Genomic DNA, 17,703 nt, shown 5'->3' with positions numbered 1-17,703 from the left:
TTGCCTCAGCACCTTGTCTCCCGATTCATTGGTCTGTCGTGCGGCGAGCAGAGAGAGCTTAGAGAGCTTGGATGCCGTAGTTCCCATCGCCCTATGTGCCAACCCCTACCCCTTCTCCACCTGAGGTAATCAACATCCTGAACCCTGTGTTCATAATTCCTTTGCCTTCCTCATATTGACGCTGAGCAACTTACATTCATGACCAGTCTGAGGACAGGGTCCCTGCTAGGTTAAAAACAAGGAGGCAAGAGGCAAGGAGGAGCTGTTGACATCAAGCACTTTGTCACCATGAAGCAGCAAATAGCTTATTCTCAGCAAGAGAGGCTCTAACACCTGAACCCCAGGGCTTTCTCACATTAAATATCACTGGTTATTCTTTTCCCCAAATGCCTCCAGCATTGCATGTATTGTATTTGTTCCTTCCCTAACTACACCTTGAAAGGAGAGGTGAGGCACCGGGGTGAGGGTGTGGGGAGGGTACACAGAGATGCCAAAGCAAGATGCTGACGACCTGATCCCACAGCAGTGGGAGTATCTTCTACCGTCTTTGGGCAACACTCTAGGACAAGCATGTTCCCCCAGTGGATGCTGCAAGACACCCAGTCTTCCCTGGCCCCAGGCACTCTGGCATAGCTTCCATCACTCTAGGGGCCCTGGAGGCACATCCCAACCAGCTTGGAGCAGTGAGGGTTTAGCCAAGTTCTGCCTGTGCTGTCTGGGGACCCTGAGGCCCCGGCCAGCTGTGAGACAGCTGTTAACCTTGGCAACCTGACATAGTTGGTCAAGCAGGGCACTGGCCACTCAGGCATCGCTAACAGTTTGTTGGCAAGACGCTTCTAGCCAGAGGTGAGCCCACAAGGCAGCATGAGATTCTACTTGTTCTAGAAGCATGGATTCACTGACCATGGAGCTGCAAGGGGCCCTGAAACCTATGTAGTGAAGCATTTCCCTAAGCATGTAACTCAAGCACTGGTTTGGGGACAGTTAACAGGTTTTACCCCCCCAAAGTGCCCCATAATCAAGGAAATTCATAGAACATCAGATTCAAACAAATTAAGGTTCTTTCCTACAAGGCTTCTCAGAACCTAATCTCAAGATTAGGCTTTGGGATCTTTACCTGAGCCTCAGTTTCTTCATCTGCAGTGTAGAAATAATAATGCCCACCTTGGAGAAATACTGAGGGAGAATGAGCTCACAGACTCAGAGACATTTAGCGCTGTGTCTCACATAGGAGGTATGAGCAAATCCTAGTTCCCCTCTTTTCTCCATCGCCTTTCATTTTCTTTCAAATGTTCCCCTAGGCACAGTAAATTCCCTACTGTGTAATTATTTAACATTGATTTCCTGGGCTCTGGATGGCATCAGGGTAATCATGTATGCAGTGGAGGTGTTACCGAATCAGGTCTGTCTGCTCACCACTCAAAAGTCAATATGAGGGGGGCTTCCCTGGTGGCGCAGTGGTTGAGAGTCCGCCTGCCGGTGCGGGGGACGCGGGTTCGTGCCCCGGTCCGGGAGGATCCCACGTGCCGTGGGGCGGCTGGGCCCGTGAGCCACGGCCGCTGAGCCTGTGCGTCGGGAGCCTGTGCTCCGCAACGGGAGAGGCCACAGCGGTGAGAGGCCCGCGTACCGCAAAAAAAAAAAAAAAAAAAAAAAAAAGTCAATATGAGGGCTTCCCTGGTGGCGCAGTGGCTGAGAGTCCACCTGCCAATGCAGGGGACACGGGTTCGTGCCCCGGTCCGGGAAGATCTCACATGCCGCGGAGCGGCTGGGCCCGTGAGCCATGGCCGCTGAGCCTGCGCATCCGGAACCTGTGCTCCGCAACCGGAGAGGCCACAACAGTGGCAGCCCCGCGTACCACAAAAAAAAAAAAAAAAAAAAGTCAATATGAGAGAGAGGGAGAGAGACAACTGTTGGTAGAAAGGAAAGGTGCTTTTAATCAGAATGCTGGCAATCTGAGGAGATGGTAGACTCAGTGTCCCCAAAAACCACCTCCAAAGATTCTGCTTGGCCATGAAAGATTTAAAGGGAAAAAGGGAAGTAACCTCAGTTAATCATTGAGATAGGGGGTCAGAGTCGTCGACATTCCCCACTGTGTGCAGGCTCATCGACTCCTCGTGATCTTCCTCTAGATGTTATCTTTTTTTTTTTTTTTTTGCGGTACGCGGGCCTCTCACTGTTGTGGTCTCTCCCGTTGCGGAGCACAGGCTCCGGACGCGCAGGCTTATCAGCCATGGCTCACGCGCCCACCCGCTCCGCGGCATGTGGGATCCTCCCGGACCGGGGCACGAACCCGTGTCCCTTGCATCGGCAGGCGGACCCCCAACCACTGCGCCACCAGGGAAACACTAGATGTTATCTTGTTCACGAGATTACTGAAGGGGAAGCTAGGGAAGAGATTTGGTCATCTGTTAATTACTTGTTCTTCATTTCTACTTCTTTGATCTACAAAAGAACCAACACATTAGGCAAGGTACTGTGTGACGAAAAGATGTGAAAGGTGTGCTTGGGCCAGAGACGAGTAGAGCATGCGGATGCCTGGTCTCAGAGTTAGTTACAATATAGCTTTGATAAAGTGATAAGAAAAGGGGCTTCCTGCTGAGGGCAGTTTCCTGCAAAGAGCCGCTTAAAGAGGTTCCTACCCAGCTTAGCTGGTCGGACAAAGGGAGTCCAGGTCCAGGGGGGCAGAAACCCTGTGAACAGGAACGTGGTACCCACTGTACCCTGTGCGTGGGAGCGGCAGCTTTGCCTCCTCCTGAATCACCAAGGAACACGTGGAGTCCAGGCTTGAATCACTCAGCACAGATTCATTTCACAGATTTCACAAAAGAGGGGCCTCATAGCCAGCTCCGTGGAAGAAGGCACTAACCAGAGGTTTTCAACTGGCTATTTACCCGCTCAGTGTTTGTGCTTGCTCAGCTGTAAAATGTAGAGGTGAGGGCCGAGGCTCTCCACGCTCTCTTCATCTAATCCTTGTGGATCCCTATTTTAAAGGTCATCAGCTGTGGCCTAATCACAAGTCCAGGAAGCACAGGCCACACACCCACTATGTATTTTATTGAGACTGGAGCAATTTACAGTAAAGTCCTCATGACAGCACAGTGGAAAGATTCAAGTTTTACACATGCCACATTCACAAACACAAATCACTTCTGCTCTGAGGCACACAGGGAACGCAGGGTGCGGGGAGACAGGGAGCTGACGGGAGACCCAGACTTAATGAGCCATCAGTGCGGAGTGTCTTCCACCAGAGAAGAGCCTTCTCTGTGACTTGGCAGAATTTCTAGATGCCCCCAGAGAGGAAGGAACAAAGTGAAGCCTTCCCCGCGATTTCAGAGCAGGACAAATTTTCTGTAACCCTGTCGCCTGTTTTCTTTCAAAGAATTTCCATGGCAGCATTAAGAGAAAATACACACAGGCCTGGGAGCCACTTGGTCTGAAAAAAATCCACCTGGGGATCCCTATGGGCTTAAAAGGCTCTCTCTGTCCCATGAAAGTCACTTTTCTATCCACTGTTCAGAAGATTATTTTTTAAACTTTACACCTCAAAAATTTTCAAACATCCTCGTAAATAGAGAGAATAAGATAATGAACCCCCATGGTTCCTTACAGAGAAGCAGATGATATGACCAAGTTCAGGTTCAATTAACAGCCAAGAGATCTAAGTGAACCTTGGACAAACCCCTTCTCCCTGAGCCTCAGTTTCCCTCTCAGCTCCATGACCATGCTTTGCTTTCAGGATCTCTCTGGTGCTGGAAAGAAACCTCAAACCAGTGTGAGAGCGGCAGTTGTTTAGGGCTGGTGAATGAAGCTCTCTTCTGCCCGATGCGTCTCTCTTCTGGATGACACAGTGAGTCACTCAGGGCCAGCTGGAAGGTGATGAAAACACTCATAGTCTCTGGAATGAGATTTCTCTGGCAAGTTGAGTCACTAAGGACCATCGCGATGCCATAGGGTTTGAAAAGTGACACATGAGAGAGTGATGTTGACAGTGAGTCGTCTTGTGAGAATTGGCGTGAAGAAGCCTTATTATTCAGATGACATGGAGGAGAAATGGCCTGACTAGAGAGCTTGGGAGGATGAGTTGTCTAAGCATGGATATTTCCAGCATGTTGGAAAGCCTGCTACCTCATCTCCTGCAAAAGCAGGGCAGTATTTCACCACCTCTTGATCTGTGTGCTTGCGGGAGAGGAGGAATTATGCCTCCTGGATGAGTTTTATTCCTGGTTCATCACAATGGCCACCATCCGAGGAGAGGTACTTTAGACAGGCCCTTGCCACCACTGGCTGCAGGATGAAGGCAGTCTGTCCGCTCTGGGACAGTGTTCCCCTTGGGATCTTCTCCCACCTCATTTTCGAACTCTTCCGGTGGACGCTATTCCTGGGAGAGGGGTTCAGGAGTTCTCAGCTATGCCCAGTTTCTTGCTTATTTCTAAATGGAAAAGTGTAATTCAGCATGAAATGAAAATCATAGACACACACACACACACACACACACACACACACACACACACACACACACACATACACGGAAAGAAGTTGCAAAGAAAGCCACAGTATTTTGACAGAACTTATCAGAAGTTGGTGGGAGAAGGGGGTGATTTTTATTTTCTTCTTTGTGCTTTTCTGAATGTTCCAAAGTTTCAATAATAGTTTTTCTTTGTTTTAAGGAAATTCAGTAATTCCTCTTTATTTTAAGGAACCCAGTCGGTCTTTTCTTGTCACGTGTCGGGCCACCACAGAACTGGGACTCAGCCTGCTCCAGCGACTTCAGAAAGCGACACATACACACCTCCACGCCGGCTCTGGCTCACTGACCTTTCACCGGCCGATGGACCTTTCTCAAGCAGAGCTGTGCATCTGGGTCAGCCACTCCGCACGTCCGACTCAAGGGTCCTTCATGGGTGCTCAGTGGTGGAAGGGCTGTAAGGCAGCTGCCTGACAGGTGTAGGCAGTGGACTGACTCAGCCCCCATGGGGGCTGAAGCTGTCCTGGGTCCCCTGGCTCAGGGAACCAGCATGTCTCAGACAGGAATTCACAAACACGTGTCGAGCTGGGAGTCGTCTTTTCGTTTTCCCATCTAACGGGTCGAGGAGCCTGGGCACAGTTGCCTAGGCACTCAGACGTCCTTGGGCTTCTTCAGGAACTGCTTCCAGCATGTGAAGGGGTGTGAGGACAGGCTGTTTTCCAGGCTTTGTCCTCAGGCCCTTTCCCAGCCTCATCTGGAGACAGAGCCCCGCCCCCACCCCTTCCTGCCCTCCTCCTCTAGGTCACTGCCACGATAGGCTCCACGGACGACAGGTCTGTCTTCCCAGACTGGAGCTGAGAGGAGGGCAGGAGGCTGTTGGCTAGTGGAGCCCTGCGGCCGCTGCTTTTCTCTGTCCAAGCCACCCTGAAGGAGGGGACCGGGGAGGGCGGCCGCTCCTCCTGAGGCTTGGGCGACCTTTGGCACATGCGCAGTAACGCCTTCAGCTCGACCCTGAAGTTCTCATTGAGCCAGCAGTAGATGAAGGGGTTGTAACAGGTGCTGCTCATGGCGATCCAGTGGAAGGCAAAGTAGAGGGCATTATTGGTGTGGATGACCTTGCTGGACAGGAGGAGGACGTAGCAGTTGAGGGGAAACCAGCAGAGGGCAAAGAGGACCACCACCAGCATCAGCATCTTGATGGTTTTCTTCTTCTTGCGCCGCAGGGCCAGGTATTGCTCCGTGGTCACATCCCCAATGGTGTTGCACAACCACAGCTTCTTGGCCACACGGGCGTAGGCCACAGAGATGATGAGGAGGGGGAGAATGTAAAGCAGGATGAACGTGGCCAAGTCCAGGTACTTCCAGAAGAGGTCGGCTGGCTCAGGGAAGTCTGGCAGGCACAGGGAACGGACAGTGTCCTCACTGGGGGCAGGGGAGAGAGAGACAGACAGAGAGAGACAGAGAGGGAGAGGGATAGAGAAGGAGGGTGTGAAATTAGTGTGGATAAGCCCCATCCCAAGAACCACTGGCCTCTCCCTCCACTTGGCTCCTGGTACATCTGTCTGTTGCAGCACATGTGATGAGCAGCCTAATTATCTGATTACATTTTCAGCTCTCCCACTAGGCTGGGCATTCTATATAGGTAAGAGATACACCTAAATGTCCATCGGCAAATGAATGGATAAAGAAGATGTGGTACATATATACAATGGAATATTACTTAGCCATAAAAAATGAAATAATGCCATGTGCAGCACGGATGGACCTAGAGATGATCATACTAAATGAAGAAAGCCAGCCAGAGAAAGACAAATATCATATGATATTGCTTTACACGTAGAATCTAAAAAAAAAAAAATGATACAAACGAACTTATATACAAAATAGAAATACACCCGCAGACATAGAAAACAAACTTATGGTTACCAAAGGGGAAAGGTGGGGGGAGGGATAAACTGGGAGTTTGGGATAACATATACACACTACAATATATAAAATAGATAACCAACAGGAATCTGAAAAAGAATTTATACACACACACACACACACACATATATATATAACTGAATCACTTCGCTGTACACCTGAAACTAACCCAACATGGTAAATCAACTGTACTTCAATTTTTTAAAAAGAGAAATACACCTAGATCACTCTGTGTCCTCTTTACTTTGTATTATTCCTAGCCCAGAATAGACACCCAATAAATATTTGTTCAATGAATGAATGCAACACTGGTGTTCCTAGTCTTAGAATTAACTCATCTTGGGAGCATGATGGATTCAGGAAATCTTGGAATTTCCCATTGTACTACCTACTCCCATTCCAGAGGGGACCCAAGGAATAGGGCAAAGAAATGGGTCTTGAGAATATGAGTGGCAATGCCTGAACTCATACACCTTCAGCCACTCAGACAAAAAGTACTTATTTTCTATGCAATGTACCCAGTCCTCTTCAAATTTTTTAGGGACATCTGTGTATGTTGCAAAACCCAGAGCTGGTGAGTTAAGAATATGCGGATTATGATTTGCTGAATGAGGTGGCAGGGAGCTCCCTCAGCAGCTTCCTTCCACTTTGGGGAAGTGAAAACCCAGGGGCCGTTTCAGTACACTCACACAACGGAAGCCACAAGGCTATGACTTACATCCCAGAATGGGGACACTATGAGCCAGGAGAAGGGCATTCCTCCCTCCGAGGTCACCGGTGAGCAGGAGAGACAGAGGGCAGGGTAGCAAGCACCTGTTACTTATAAGGTGGTTGGGGCAGAGGTCACTAATTTTTCACAAGTGGTCATTTTAAAAGATGCCCCGGGAAAAGCAAGGAGGGAACTTGTGGCAGGAAGCCTAAGCTCGGGTCTTTATCTAAATGTCCAGACTCTGGGTGCGAGCAGGGTTTTTGTACTGTAAAATCTCTGAGCAGCAACTCAAAATTGCTACTTTTTTTCCCATCATACCATGTAGCTTGTTGATCTTGTTATACGTGCAGGTGGCCATCACGAGTGAAAGAAAGAAAACTCTCTTCGCTTTTGTTAGCAGAAAAAAGAAATAGCCTTCCATATATGAAAGCAGCTGGGGAGTCTGAATGCTGGGAAGGGGTGGGTATGTGATTCATTCAACAGCCTAGAATTCGGGGACTGAGACTTTATAAATTAGTTGAAATTGGCCTTCAGAGCTTGTTCTCTGGACCCCGCTTATGTCACAGGAGTGTATGTAAATGTATGTCTCAGGTGGGGCAGCACATGGTAAGACCTGCCAGCAATGCACCCCTAGATCCCCTTTACTGGTCTGGAGCACCAGGCCCCCAGCTCCGGCCCACCCGACAAGACACAGCTGTCAGCCGTGATCTTCTAGGGGCCTAGGACTACCCTAAGGCCACTGAGGATACTTTCCACAGATCCATTATGAGCCAGAAGTGGCCAGGTATCTCCATTGTCCCCAGGAAGGCCTGGCATACGAAAGCCCAGCTCCCTTGGCTCAAAGCGGGCAAACTGTGTTACCAGTCTGCTCCAGAGCTCCCCCTGCAAACCACACCCTCCCTTGTTCTCTCCCCATTTCCTGTCCAGCTTCTCCACTGCCCTACCCATTACCCCGGCATCACTTTCTTAAAAATCCCAGGCACATGCACCTTCCTTTATCTCAGGAGCTGTTTCTATGGAACTTCAGCTGAAACAATGAACTGATGAAGATCACTCTAAGCTCATTCATTCATTCAGTAACTACATACAGAGAGCTCGTGATGTGAAGGCAGTAATATAGATGCTAGGGACACCAAGACGGCAAAAGCAGAAATGGGGCCAGCGCCCCGCAACCTCACAGTCTAACAGGGGAGATCACCTTTAGCTGACTAGCAGCACACACGAGTGTTTAAATTTTAAGACACTGAGTGCTTTCCATTCTGTGAGAGCACAGGACAAAGCATATGATAAATGGCAGGTAGTGGGGAGGGGGGTAGAGCATCCTGCCCGAGACACTTAGAGATATACATGTCTGTCTGTAGGTTGTGCGAGAGAATTTAAACATCACCATTTTAAACAGGGCCTGGGTGATTCTGAATCTCAGTCTGGGTTAGTACCTGTCCCCAGTGGCAGAAGCTGATTGCTATTGCCTTGACCTTACAGACAAAGGGACAGAGACTAAAGAGGAAGCTAAAAGTGTTGCAAGGAAAAGATGACAAAAAGCAGAAAAAGTGCAGAGGATACCCACAGGCCTGGGAGCAGCAGGATGGGAAGGAAGGAGACAGAGAGAACAGCTCAGCGCAGCAGGTACTGGTAACTCTGAGATTCAGAGGGGCTCAGATTTCCCTCTGTCAAGGTTCTCCGGATACCCAGGCTGCTCCCCACTAGTTCATCTCACCTGTACTTGAAGGTAAATAATTTCTGGCAGATAGCGTGTGGAAGTGAAAAAAACGTCGCCATGGTCCAGATGACTGCAATGTAGATGACACCTTTTGTGATTGAGATCCGGGGTTTTAACGGATGCATGATGACCTGGAAGACAAGTAAACTGGGCATCACTGGCTGAAGACAGTTTGAAGCAACTAAGAAATCCAGACGATGCAGCTCACTTGCCACAATGAGGCAGGTAGGTCCTACTTAGAGTCAAGCACCCCTTAACTCATTATCGAGCCCCTGAGCTGTGCCACCACACCGTCCAGCCCACGGGGGTACAGAAAGGGTGTCATCTGGACTCAGAGGCTCCAGGCAGTTCAAATGCCCCTTGCAGGACTTCCCTGGTGGCGCAGTGGTCAAGAATCTGCCTGCCGATGCAGGGGACACGGGTTCGAGCCCTGGTCTGGGAAGGTCCCAGATGCCGCGGAGCAACGAAGCCCGTGCGCCACAACTACTGATCCTGCGCTCTATAGCCCACGTGCCACAACTACTGAGCCCGAGAGCCACAACTACTGAAGCCTGCGCACCTAGAGTCCGTGCACTGCAACGAAGAGAAGCCCCTGCTCGCTGCAACTAGAGAAAGCCCTCGCGCAGCAACAAAGACCCAATGCAGCCAAAAATAAATAAGTTAATTAATTTTAAAAAATGCCTCTTGCAGGTCATGCGTGGCAGAAGCCGGGTGCAGTGAGAGGATGGGGGAGCAGTGAAGGGGGAGGTCTGTTCCCACGACACCCACAGCGAGGCTGGCACAGGAGCAGCCGTGACACCTCGGGATCTCATCTCGTCTGCCCATGATTCCAGATCCTTTAAGTTACAAAGGGCTCCGAGGGGTCTGAGGGCGACACACCTCAAGAGGAGACTCTCACCACTTATCATGGGAAGCTGCATTGCCCTTTATTTGGGGGTTCACCACACTGTCTCTGAAAGCCATTTCTAAAATTGCAGAGGGGCCCAGCTTTCCCAAGCCCCAAGTTAAGCCACTGTTAGAGGCTTTGGGCTGAAAAACATCTTGGAATTGATTGCTACTGTATGCCAATCAATTCTCCTAAAAGGTTTCAATAAAGACTTGGGAATTTAACAGAATCCTCTTTTTAAGATTAGAATCATTATTCCTTTTTTTTTTAATTGAAGTATAGTTGATGTATAATGTATAAATTGCAGGTGTAGAATATAGTGATTCACAATTTTTAAAGGTTATACTCCACTTATAGTTATTATAAAATATTGGCTATATTCCCCATGTTGGACAACATATCCTTGTAGCTTATTTTATAATAAGCTATAGTTTGTACCTCTTAATCTCCTACCTCTATATTGCCCCTCTCCCATTCCCTCCCAACTGGTAGCCACTAGTTTGTTCTCCATATCTGTGGGTCTCCTTCTTTTTTGTTATATTCACTAGTTTGTTGTATTTTTTTAGATTCCACATATGAGTGACAGCACACAGTATTTGTCTTTCTCTGGCTGATTTATTTCACTTAGTATAATGCCTTCCAAATCCATCCATGGCAAAATTTCATTCTTTTTTATGGCTGAGTAGTATTCCATTATACATACATACCACATCTTCTTTATCTACTCATCTGTTGGTGAACAGTTAGGTTGCAAGATTAGAATCATTATTTCTTGAAAAAGCCATTTGGGGATAGGTGAGTCGGGTCAGAAAGAGAGGTCATAAAGAGCTGCCATTGTCTCAGGATGCCATCCCAGGACACACTGGACATTCTGCTGTGTCCTCCCAAAGTCTTCTCCCAATTTTTTAAGGTTTTATGGGAGGAACGGACTAGGCTTTAGAAGCTGCCCAGCACATCTCCATTCTGGACTTTGCCATCCTTGCCCCTCACACGCCATTGTGGTTCAGGTTGATAAAGGGAGTGGAAGCCTCAGTCAGAGGCCCTGGACACTTGAAAAACCTGTAGACTCTGGGACGGGATCCCATGTGTGGGTATATGTCACAGCAGTGTGGCCAGTGTGGGCAAGGCTTGCCCCCCTGCTCCTCAGACCTGCCTTTGGCCCAAGGGTCAACCCTCAGTTAGCTGTGTTAAATGAGGTGGGTACAGTCCAAGTAAAGGTGATCCAGAGTCCCTCTTGTTGAATTAGGGGAGAAGGTTAAGAAAAGGCAGGAGGGCTTCCCTGGTGGCGCAGTGGTTGAGAATCCGCCTGCCGATGCAGGAGACACGGGTTCGTGCCCTGGTCCGGGAAGATCCCACATGCCGCGGAGCAACTAAACCCGTGAGCCATGGCCGCTGGGCCTGCGTGTTCGGAGCCTGTGCTCCGCAACGGGAGAGGCCACAGCAGTGAGAGGCCCGCATACCGCAAAAAAAAAAAAAAAAAAAAAAGAAAAGAAAAGAAAAGGCAGGAAATATTTGTACGCAACCTTTTCACACTTTGCACCTAAACATCTGTAACATAAATGCCAAAATGACGGCATTTCGGGGTTAAAGAGATCTCAAGGTTTGCCAAGTCCAATTCCCCATTAGATGCATGAATGTCCTCTAAAACATCCCTATCAAGCGCTCATCCAAGCCTTGCTTACATATGGCTGGTGACATGAAACTCACCCCCCAGGTAGCTTTGTCCACCTTCAGGCACTTCTATCAGAAAACTCTTCCTCATACTGAGCTGCATCTTTGAGTCTGTATCTTAGAAGCTTCCTCTCCCTTGGTCGTTGTTGTACCTCTTGGAGCTACTTAGAATAAATTCTCTCTTTGTCCTGGTGGCCCTTACACTACCGGCCTTGTAGGTGCCCTTGCGTCTTCTCAGAGCAGGCTAGTGATCTCCTAGAGATCCGAGCATGAACCTGGAGCCAGACAGACCTCAATCCTATTCCCACCTTCATCAATCACCAGGCATGTGATCTTGGGCAAGCTAGGCAGGCCCATTCCCGAGCCTGCACACCTGGACTCAGCAGAGACCCAGTGTACAACAGTGGTTCATTGAGTTAGCATGAGCGAGGCGCTGTGTGGAGCTGCCCTCCTCCAGGATGGGCGGCCTCAGGTCCTTTCCAGCTCCCTTCACCACATCGGCCCACGTGAATCCGATGGAGCAGGACAGAAAGCTGGGCCTCCCTACCCCACCCGACACCTGCTCCTTCCACCTGCCTGCCCCCCTCCAGCTTGTTTACCTCTTCAGTGACCTGGGTCCAGAAATATCCATCTCTTCTCCCAGCCAGGAGCCTTGCCTCGGACCTGCATTTGCCACTCTCTTTTCATCCGTGATTTTCCAGATCTGCTTTTCAATCCCCCAAAACAAACTCATTCATTTCTGACACACAAAATGCCAGCAGTGAGCCTTCACTGGAGCAAAAAACGTGGAATAATGTTTTGCAGCCCCGGCACAAAGGGAGCTATATGCCTATTTTAGCCCCTGTTTTAGGAGCTACATGCCTAATTTAATGCTCATAGTGGTCAATAAGAAGACAAATATGCTCATTGAAAAATGGGCTAAAATACTGCCTTCAGCCCCCTGGAAAGCAAAGCCGGGGAGGGAAGGACAGGGCATCGGGGGGGTGGGTGCCCTCACCTGGTGGCGGTCCACGGCGATGGCTGTCAGCGTCAGGGCTGAGACGTGCAGGGAACAGTACTGGGCGAAGCGGCTGACGTGGCACATGCCTTTCCCGAACACCCACGTGCTGTTCACAAAGCGGACCTGGAGATGAGTCCACAAACATCAGGAGACAGACAGGCCTTGACGCTGACACCCACTCCCTGTGGTCTCCGAGGAGCATCCCCCAGGAGCCTTCTCCCCCTCCTCCTTCCTCTGCACTACTGGACTGTGGCTCACACATGCTTTTCTCCAGCATGACTCATTCTCTATCATTCAGTTCAACAAACCCTGACCCTGCTGTTATGGCTGGGCCCTGTTCAGTGCCAGGACAGCGTGGGAAGGACATGGGCTCTGGAGTTAGATTTCCCACCTCTAATTTTTTCTAGCTGTGTGACCTTGGGCAAGGTAGGTAACCTCTCTGAACCTCAGTTTACTCATTTACCAAAAAAAAAAGGCTTAAAAATCTCTACCTTGTATCTTATTGTAGGGATCGACTTAAAAAACAAAATGTCTACAGGGACTTCCCTGGTGGCGCAGTGGTCAAGAATCTGCCTGCCAATGCACGGGACACGGGTTTGAGCCCTGGTCCAGGAAGATCCCACATGCCGTGGAGTAACTAAGCTTGTGCGCCACAACTACTGAGCCTGCACTCTAGAGCCGGTGCTGTGCAACAAAGAGAAGCCACCACAATGAGAAGCCTGTGCACAGAAACAGAGTAGCCCCCGCTCACTGCAAGTAGAGAAAGCCCACATGCAGCAACGAAGACCCAATGCAGCCAAAAAAAAAACTACTTAATAAAAAATAAGTAAGTAAATAAAAAATTAAAAAATAAAATAACTTTTAAAAGGCTACAAAGTGTGGAACACGTCTGGCAGATTGCTAGAAAGATATGATTAGAAATAAATAGTAGTCATTTTTATGGTAATAGTAAAATTCAGTTTGGGCTCATATGAGTTCAGACTCATGGAGGAGACACATCTGAAGAGTCACAACACAGCCCGTGGGCTGTGCTCTGGAGCCCTAGTTAAGCAGGCCTGTGACACGTCATCTGGGAAGGAGTCCCAGGGGCCTGCAGAGGCGGAAGCAGGGACCAGCATCTGGGCAGGGAGAGAAGACAAGCTCCCAGGGCATGTGGGGTCCAGGGAGCAGACCTAGGCCTCACCCCACATCCTCCATGGCTATTTGCTCACTCACTCAGCTCCTGTGAGTAATGCCCCACGCCCAAGAGAGATCAGGCCTTGATTCTGATCAAGGAGCTTCCAATGTGGGCAGAGGAGGACTCGGGTATCTCAGATGCAGGACAGAAAGTAGTCAGCGCCCCACAGAAGGCCCAGACAAAGGGCCACCACGTGGGGTGGGAATGCGCTGAGGCAGAGAGAACGAGAGAAGACACCGAAAGAAATAGAGCAGGTCAGCTCGAGAGGAAGAATATCGTGTAGTGATTTATAGCACAGTGATAGCTGCCACCTTGGGCAAGGCATTTAGGCCCAATGAGCCTCATTTTCCTCATCTGTAAAATGGGACTAACCCTTGTTCACAAGATTGTTATGAAACTCAAACACATGTAAAGCAGATAACACAGGTAAAGCAGGTTCGACAGTGCCTAGTACATAGCAAGTACTTAACACTATTAACTGCCATTATTATAACATACTAGACATTTGAGATGAAAGCATAGGTAGGATTTGCCCATGGGGAGATAAGAACAAAGGGCTTGGCACTAGGTCAGAAATCCCTGGACCTGTCTGGGGAACAAGGGTTGGAACTGTTTGGCTGGAGTGTGTGGATGAGAGTCATGAGGGACAAGTCTGGTCTGATCATGAACCTGGGACAGCAGACCATGGACACTACTCTCTTTGGAATAGGCAGGGAGGAACAGCCCAGTAACATTGCAGAGCAGGAAATCCTTAGCTACCCCTGCTTCTCACCTCCCACAATCAATGAATCACCAAAGCCAACCAGTGCTACCTCGAAGGGTTTTCAAATCCATCCCCTCTTCTTCAGTCCCAAGGCCGTGGCCCAAGTGGAATCCCCCATCGTCTCTCACCTGGACCATGATAGCCTCCAGACAGCTTTCCTTGTCCTCTAGTCTGTCCCCCTGTAATTCAGCCTTCGCGCTGCTGACAGCATTTTGTTAATCAAAAATCAGACGCCTGCTTAGAATCATCATGGCCTTCAAGAGACAGCCAGATGCCTTACGAGCACCCAGGCCCGCTCGCAGCCCTGCCCCAGCCTTTCTTTCTGGCCACCTCTGCTTTCCCCTGCCCTGCTGGCTCCTCCGCTGGCCTTCTTGCCTCCGCTGCTCCAGCTACAGTGAACCGCTCAGCATTCCCTCAACACACCGTGAACTTGGACACCCTTGCCTTTGTTCTCCCGGGTCCCTCTGTCTGCAATGAACATTCATCTAGGCCTGGGAAATGCCGACTTATCCTGGCCCCTTCGAAATGCCACGTGCCCTGAAAAGTCTCCTTTGAGCCTCTCGTGGGACTCTGGCAGGTCAAAGTAAACGATCGCCTTTTCCAGGCTCCACCGCATTCTGTGTTTGGCTCTGCCGTGGGAGTTGTGAATAACTGTTTGCTTTTGTCTCAATGACCAGAGCTGGACTTCATGCCGATGTAGAGTGTAAAGTGGACAGAAAGGGAGACCAGGGAGGAAGGATATCATCACCAACCAGCCCAAGGGCAGGACATCTTACCCCTTCAAGGAGCCTGGCTGAGGGCTTAGAAGCCCCGCCCATGGTTGCAAGAGCCTTGGAAGCTCTGACAGGAATTTGGATTGGGGTGGTTGCATGGGTCAGGTTGAAGGCCAAGCTGCTTTGGATCAACCGGGAGCGGAGGCTGGGTTCTCAGGACCCTGACATCCCCTCTCTTGCAGGACATCCTCCGGGTAGGGGCTGTCAGATCTCAGCCGCAGACCGGCCTCCCTCCCCACCTGGCCTGTGTCTGCTGCAGATCCAGCCATGCATCCTGCTGTGGGCAGCAGCATAGGGCCATGCCCTGGGGCCTCCCAGTTCCCATCCTGGGTGGCCCAGTCCAACCCCAGCACTGCAGATTGTCAAGTCAGAAGCCAAGGGGGATGCAGGAGGAGCCAGAGATGCATTGTCCTGTGCTTTAAGGCAGCAGAGGGGGAGTGTGTATGTGTGTGTGTGGGGTATCTGGAAGTCCCTTTGTCCTTGGCTAGTCCCCAGAACATCCTGAGTAACCAGGAATCTGTTAAATGTAGGCAGGAAGGAGAGCAGGAGAAGTCCATGGTTTGGATTAGTGGTCCAAGGGTGCCCTGCCCCCTAGGTCCCAGCTGAGTGGCTTAGTGGACAGACCTCTGGCTACACTTGAGTCAGGGGAAGTAATTCTCATCCTGGCTCTGTCAGTTATTAGCCAAGTGACCTTGGACAAGGTATTGAACCTCTCTGTGCCTTAGTTTCCTCATCTGCAAAATGTGAGTGAAGTTCTTATAAGTGAGGACGAGAGAAAATGTCGTTTTTAAACATAAGGGTTGGAAGGACATTCACACAGGTGGATAGGCTTGTGGGAGTTCACAATCTTCTTTTTGCTTGTCTGTTATTTCTGGTCAAGTGTGTGTGTGTGTGTGTGTGTGTGTGTGTGTGTGTGTGTAAGAAAGAGAAAGAGATAGAGAGAGAGATATGAACAGATATGGTTTGGTAATAACTCAAGTATCAACAAGATTATTCCAGAAATTGAAAAAATGTAACTCATGCTGCAGAAATACAAGTAACTGTCATGATGATTACTTGGTCATAGCCCTCCCAGTCTCAATCAATCACCCATGAGCACCTCAGTCCCAAGTCACGGAGGGAGAGAAGTGACACCACTAAGGCCCAGCAGTCAGGGCTGGGTGGAGGTTGTGGGAGCGAGAAGGGGGGATAACCAACCACCCTTATGCGAATGCCCCCAGGCTGCCCCAGCTCTGGAACCCAAGCCCATCTCACCCTCATCTCTTCCACAACACCGTCTTCACACACAGACTTCGCTGTCAAACCACAGAAGGCAAATGCAATTTAAATAAGTGGTTTAGGAAAATTCACTCATGGTTCCATTAACAACTAGCAACTGTCTGATATTTCAGCTTGGTGCAAAGCAGCATCCCATGCTGGGGCATTTAATGGGCTGTACTCAGGTTGGGAGGTGGGGGGCGTTGACCTAACAATCTATGCTGGAATCTCAAGGGGCTTTGATTTACTGCACCATCATCAAGCAGGTTCATGGTCAGTGACATTCAACAGGAAATGGTCATTTGTTCACAGCTGGCTGCAGACACTCGAATCATTGACACCACCACCCCCAATCCCATGAGCTGCAGAAGCGCGGGCTCAGAAGATGATGGGAGAGAGACAGAGACAGAGAAAGACAGAGTCGCAGAGAGGAAAAAAAGATGAAGACACCGAGAGACAGAGAAGAGAGACAGACCCCCGAGAGACAGACAGGCAGAAAGACAAACAAAGAATGACAGAGACAGACACACTAAGAGACAGACCAACAGAGGAGAGTGTTGAGAGATGAGAAATGAGAGATGAGAGGGCAAGAGAGAGGAGACTAAGAAAGATGAAGACAGGCAGAAGAGGGGGACCGGCAGGGAAATGAGGAGAGAAATCGGGTGGAGAGAGGGAGAGGGACGCAGAGAGAGGCAGAAACGGATATAAGAGAGACATCGAGACAGCAAGAGAGAGGAGCACAGAGAGAGGAGAGAGCGGAGCGCCAGCCCAGCCCTCGCGGTCTCACCAAAGTGAAGGGGGTGTTGAGGAGCGTAATCATTATGTCGGCGACGGCCAGGTTGACGATGAAGAGGCTGGTGGCCGAGTGCATCCGCTGGTTCTTGAAGATGACATGACAGACCAGGACGTTGCCAAAGAGCGAGAAGATGATAATGAAGGAGTAAGCCATGATGAGCAGGGCTTTCACCGTGGGGTTCTGGGACTCGGCCCCGTAGCGCCTCCGGCCCACGAAGTTCTGCCAGTCGGAGAAGGTATAGTTGTTCCAGGAGAAGAAGTGCGAGGCGTTGGGCCCCACCAGGGCCGCCTCCGGGCTCTGCTCGTCCGCGGCTCGCGCCACTGCGAGGAGGCAGAGCAGCACGCACCGAGGGATCATCTTTGCAGGAGCCTCCGCGCCCGGGACGGGACGGGGCGGGCGGGACGTCCCGCCAGGCCGCGCACGTGCGCTCGGGCGCGGAGAGAGGAGCGCGCGGGGCCGTGTGCGCACGGACTCCCGGCCTCGCAGCGCCCGGCCGGCGCCCACTCCCCGCTGGCCTCCCGCCCGCGATCGGCGCGCTCCGGGCCGCCGGCCTCACTTTT

The 17,703-nt window shown here is 50.3% G+C and overlaps 1 protein-coding gene across 1 annotated transcript; it reads right to left on the bottom strand.

Moving 5' to 3' along the window:
* Nucleotides 1-3,033: 3,033 nt before the first annotated feature.
* GPR83 (G protein-coupled receptor 83) lies at nucleotides 3,034-17,669 on the bottom strand. The gene is made up of 4 exons (XM_059069015.2): nucleotides 17,135-17,669; nucleotides 12,375-12,500; nucleotides 8,818-8,951; nucleotides 3,034-5,887 (listed from the first exon to the last, which is right to left on the bottom strand). Exons 1-4 carry the CDS (start codon nucleotides 17,498-17,500, stop codon nucleotides 5,263-5,265), a joined length of 1,251 nt encoding a protein of 416 aa, XP_058924998.1. The 5' UTR covers nucleotides 17,501-17,669; the 3' UTR covers nucleotides 3,034-5,262.
* Nucleotides 17,670-17,703: the final 34 nt, after the last annotated feature.

The sequence above is a fragment of the Kogia breviceps genome, chromosome 7, assembly GCF_026419965.1.
Source record: "Kogia breviceps isolate mKogBre1 chromosome 7, mKogBre1 haplotype 1, whole genome shotgun sequence".
NCBI lineage: Eukaryota > Metazoa > Chordata > Mammalia > Artiodactyla > Physeteridae > Kogia > Kogia breviceps.
Note: the sequence above shows the minus strand (reverse complement) of the source record. Positions and strands in the feature narration are given on the sequence as shown.

Excerpts from the sequence above, each read along its gene's own strand:
- GPR83 (XM_059069015.2), bottom strand. The coding sequence starts at position 17,500 with ATGATCCCTCGGTGCGTGCTGCTCTGCCTCCTCGCAGTGGCGCGAGCC. Across the intron at positions 12,501-17,134 it reads TCAACACCCCCTTCACTTTG|GTCCGCTTTGTGAACAGCAC; the intron begins GTGAGACCGCGA and ends ACTCATCTCCAG. Across the intron at positions 5,888-8,817 it reads TTATTTACCTTCAAGTACAG|TGAGGACACTGTCCGTTCCC; the intron begins GTGAGATGAACT and ends CCCTGCCCCCAG.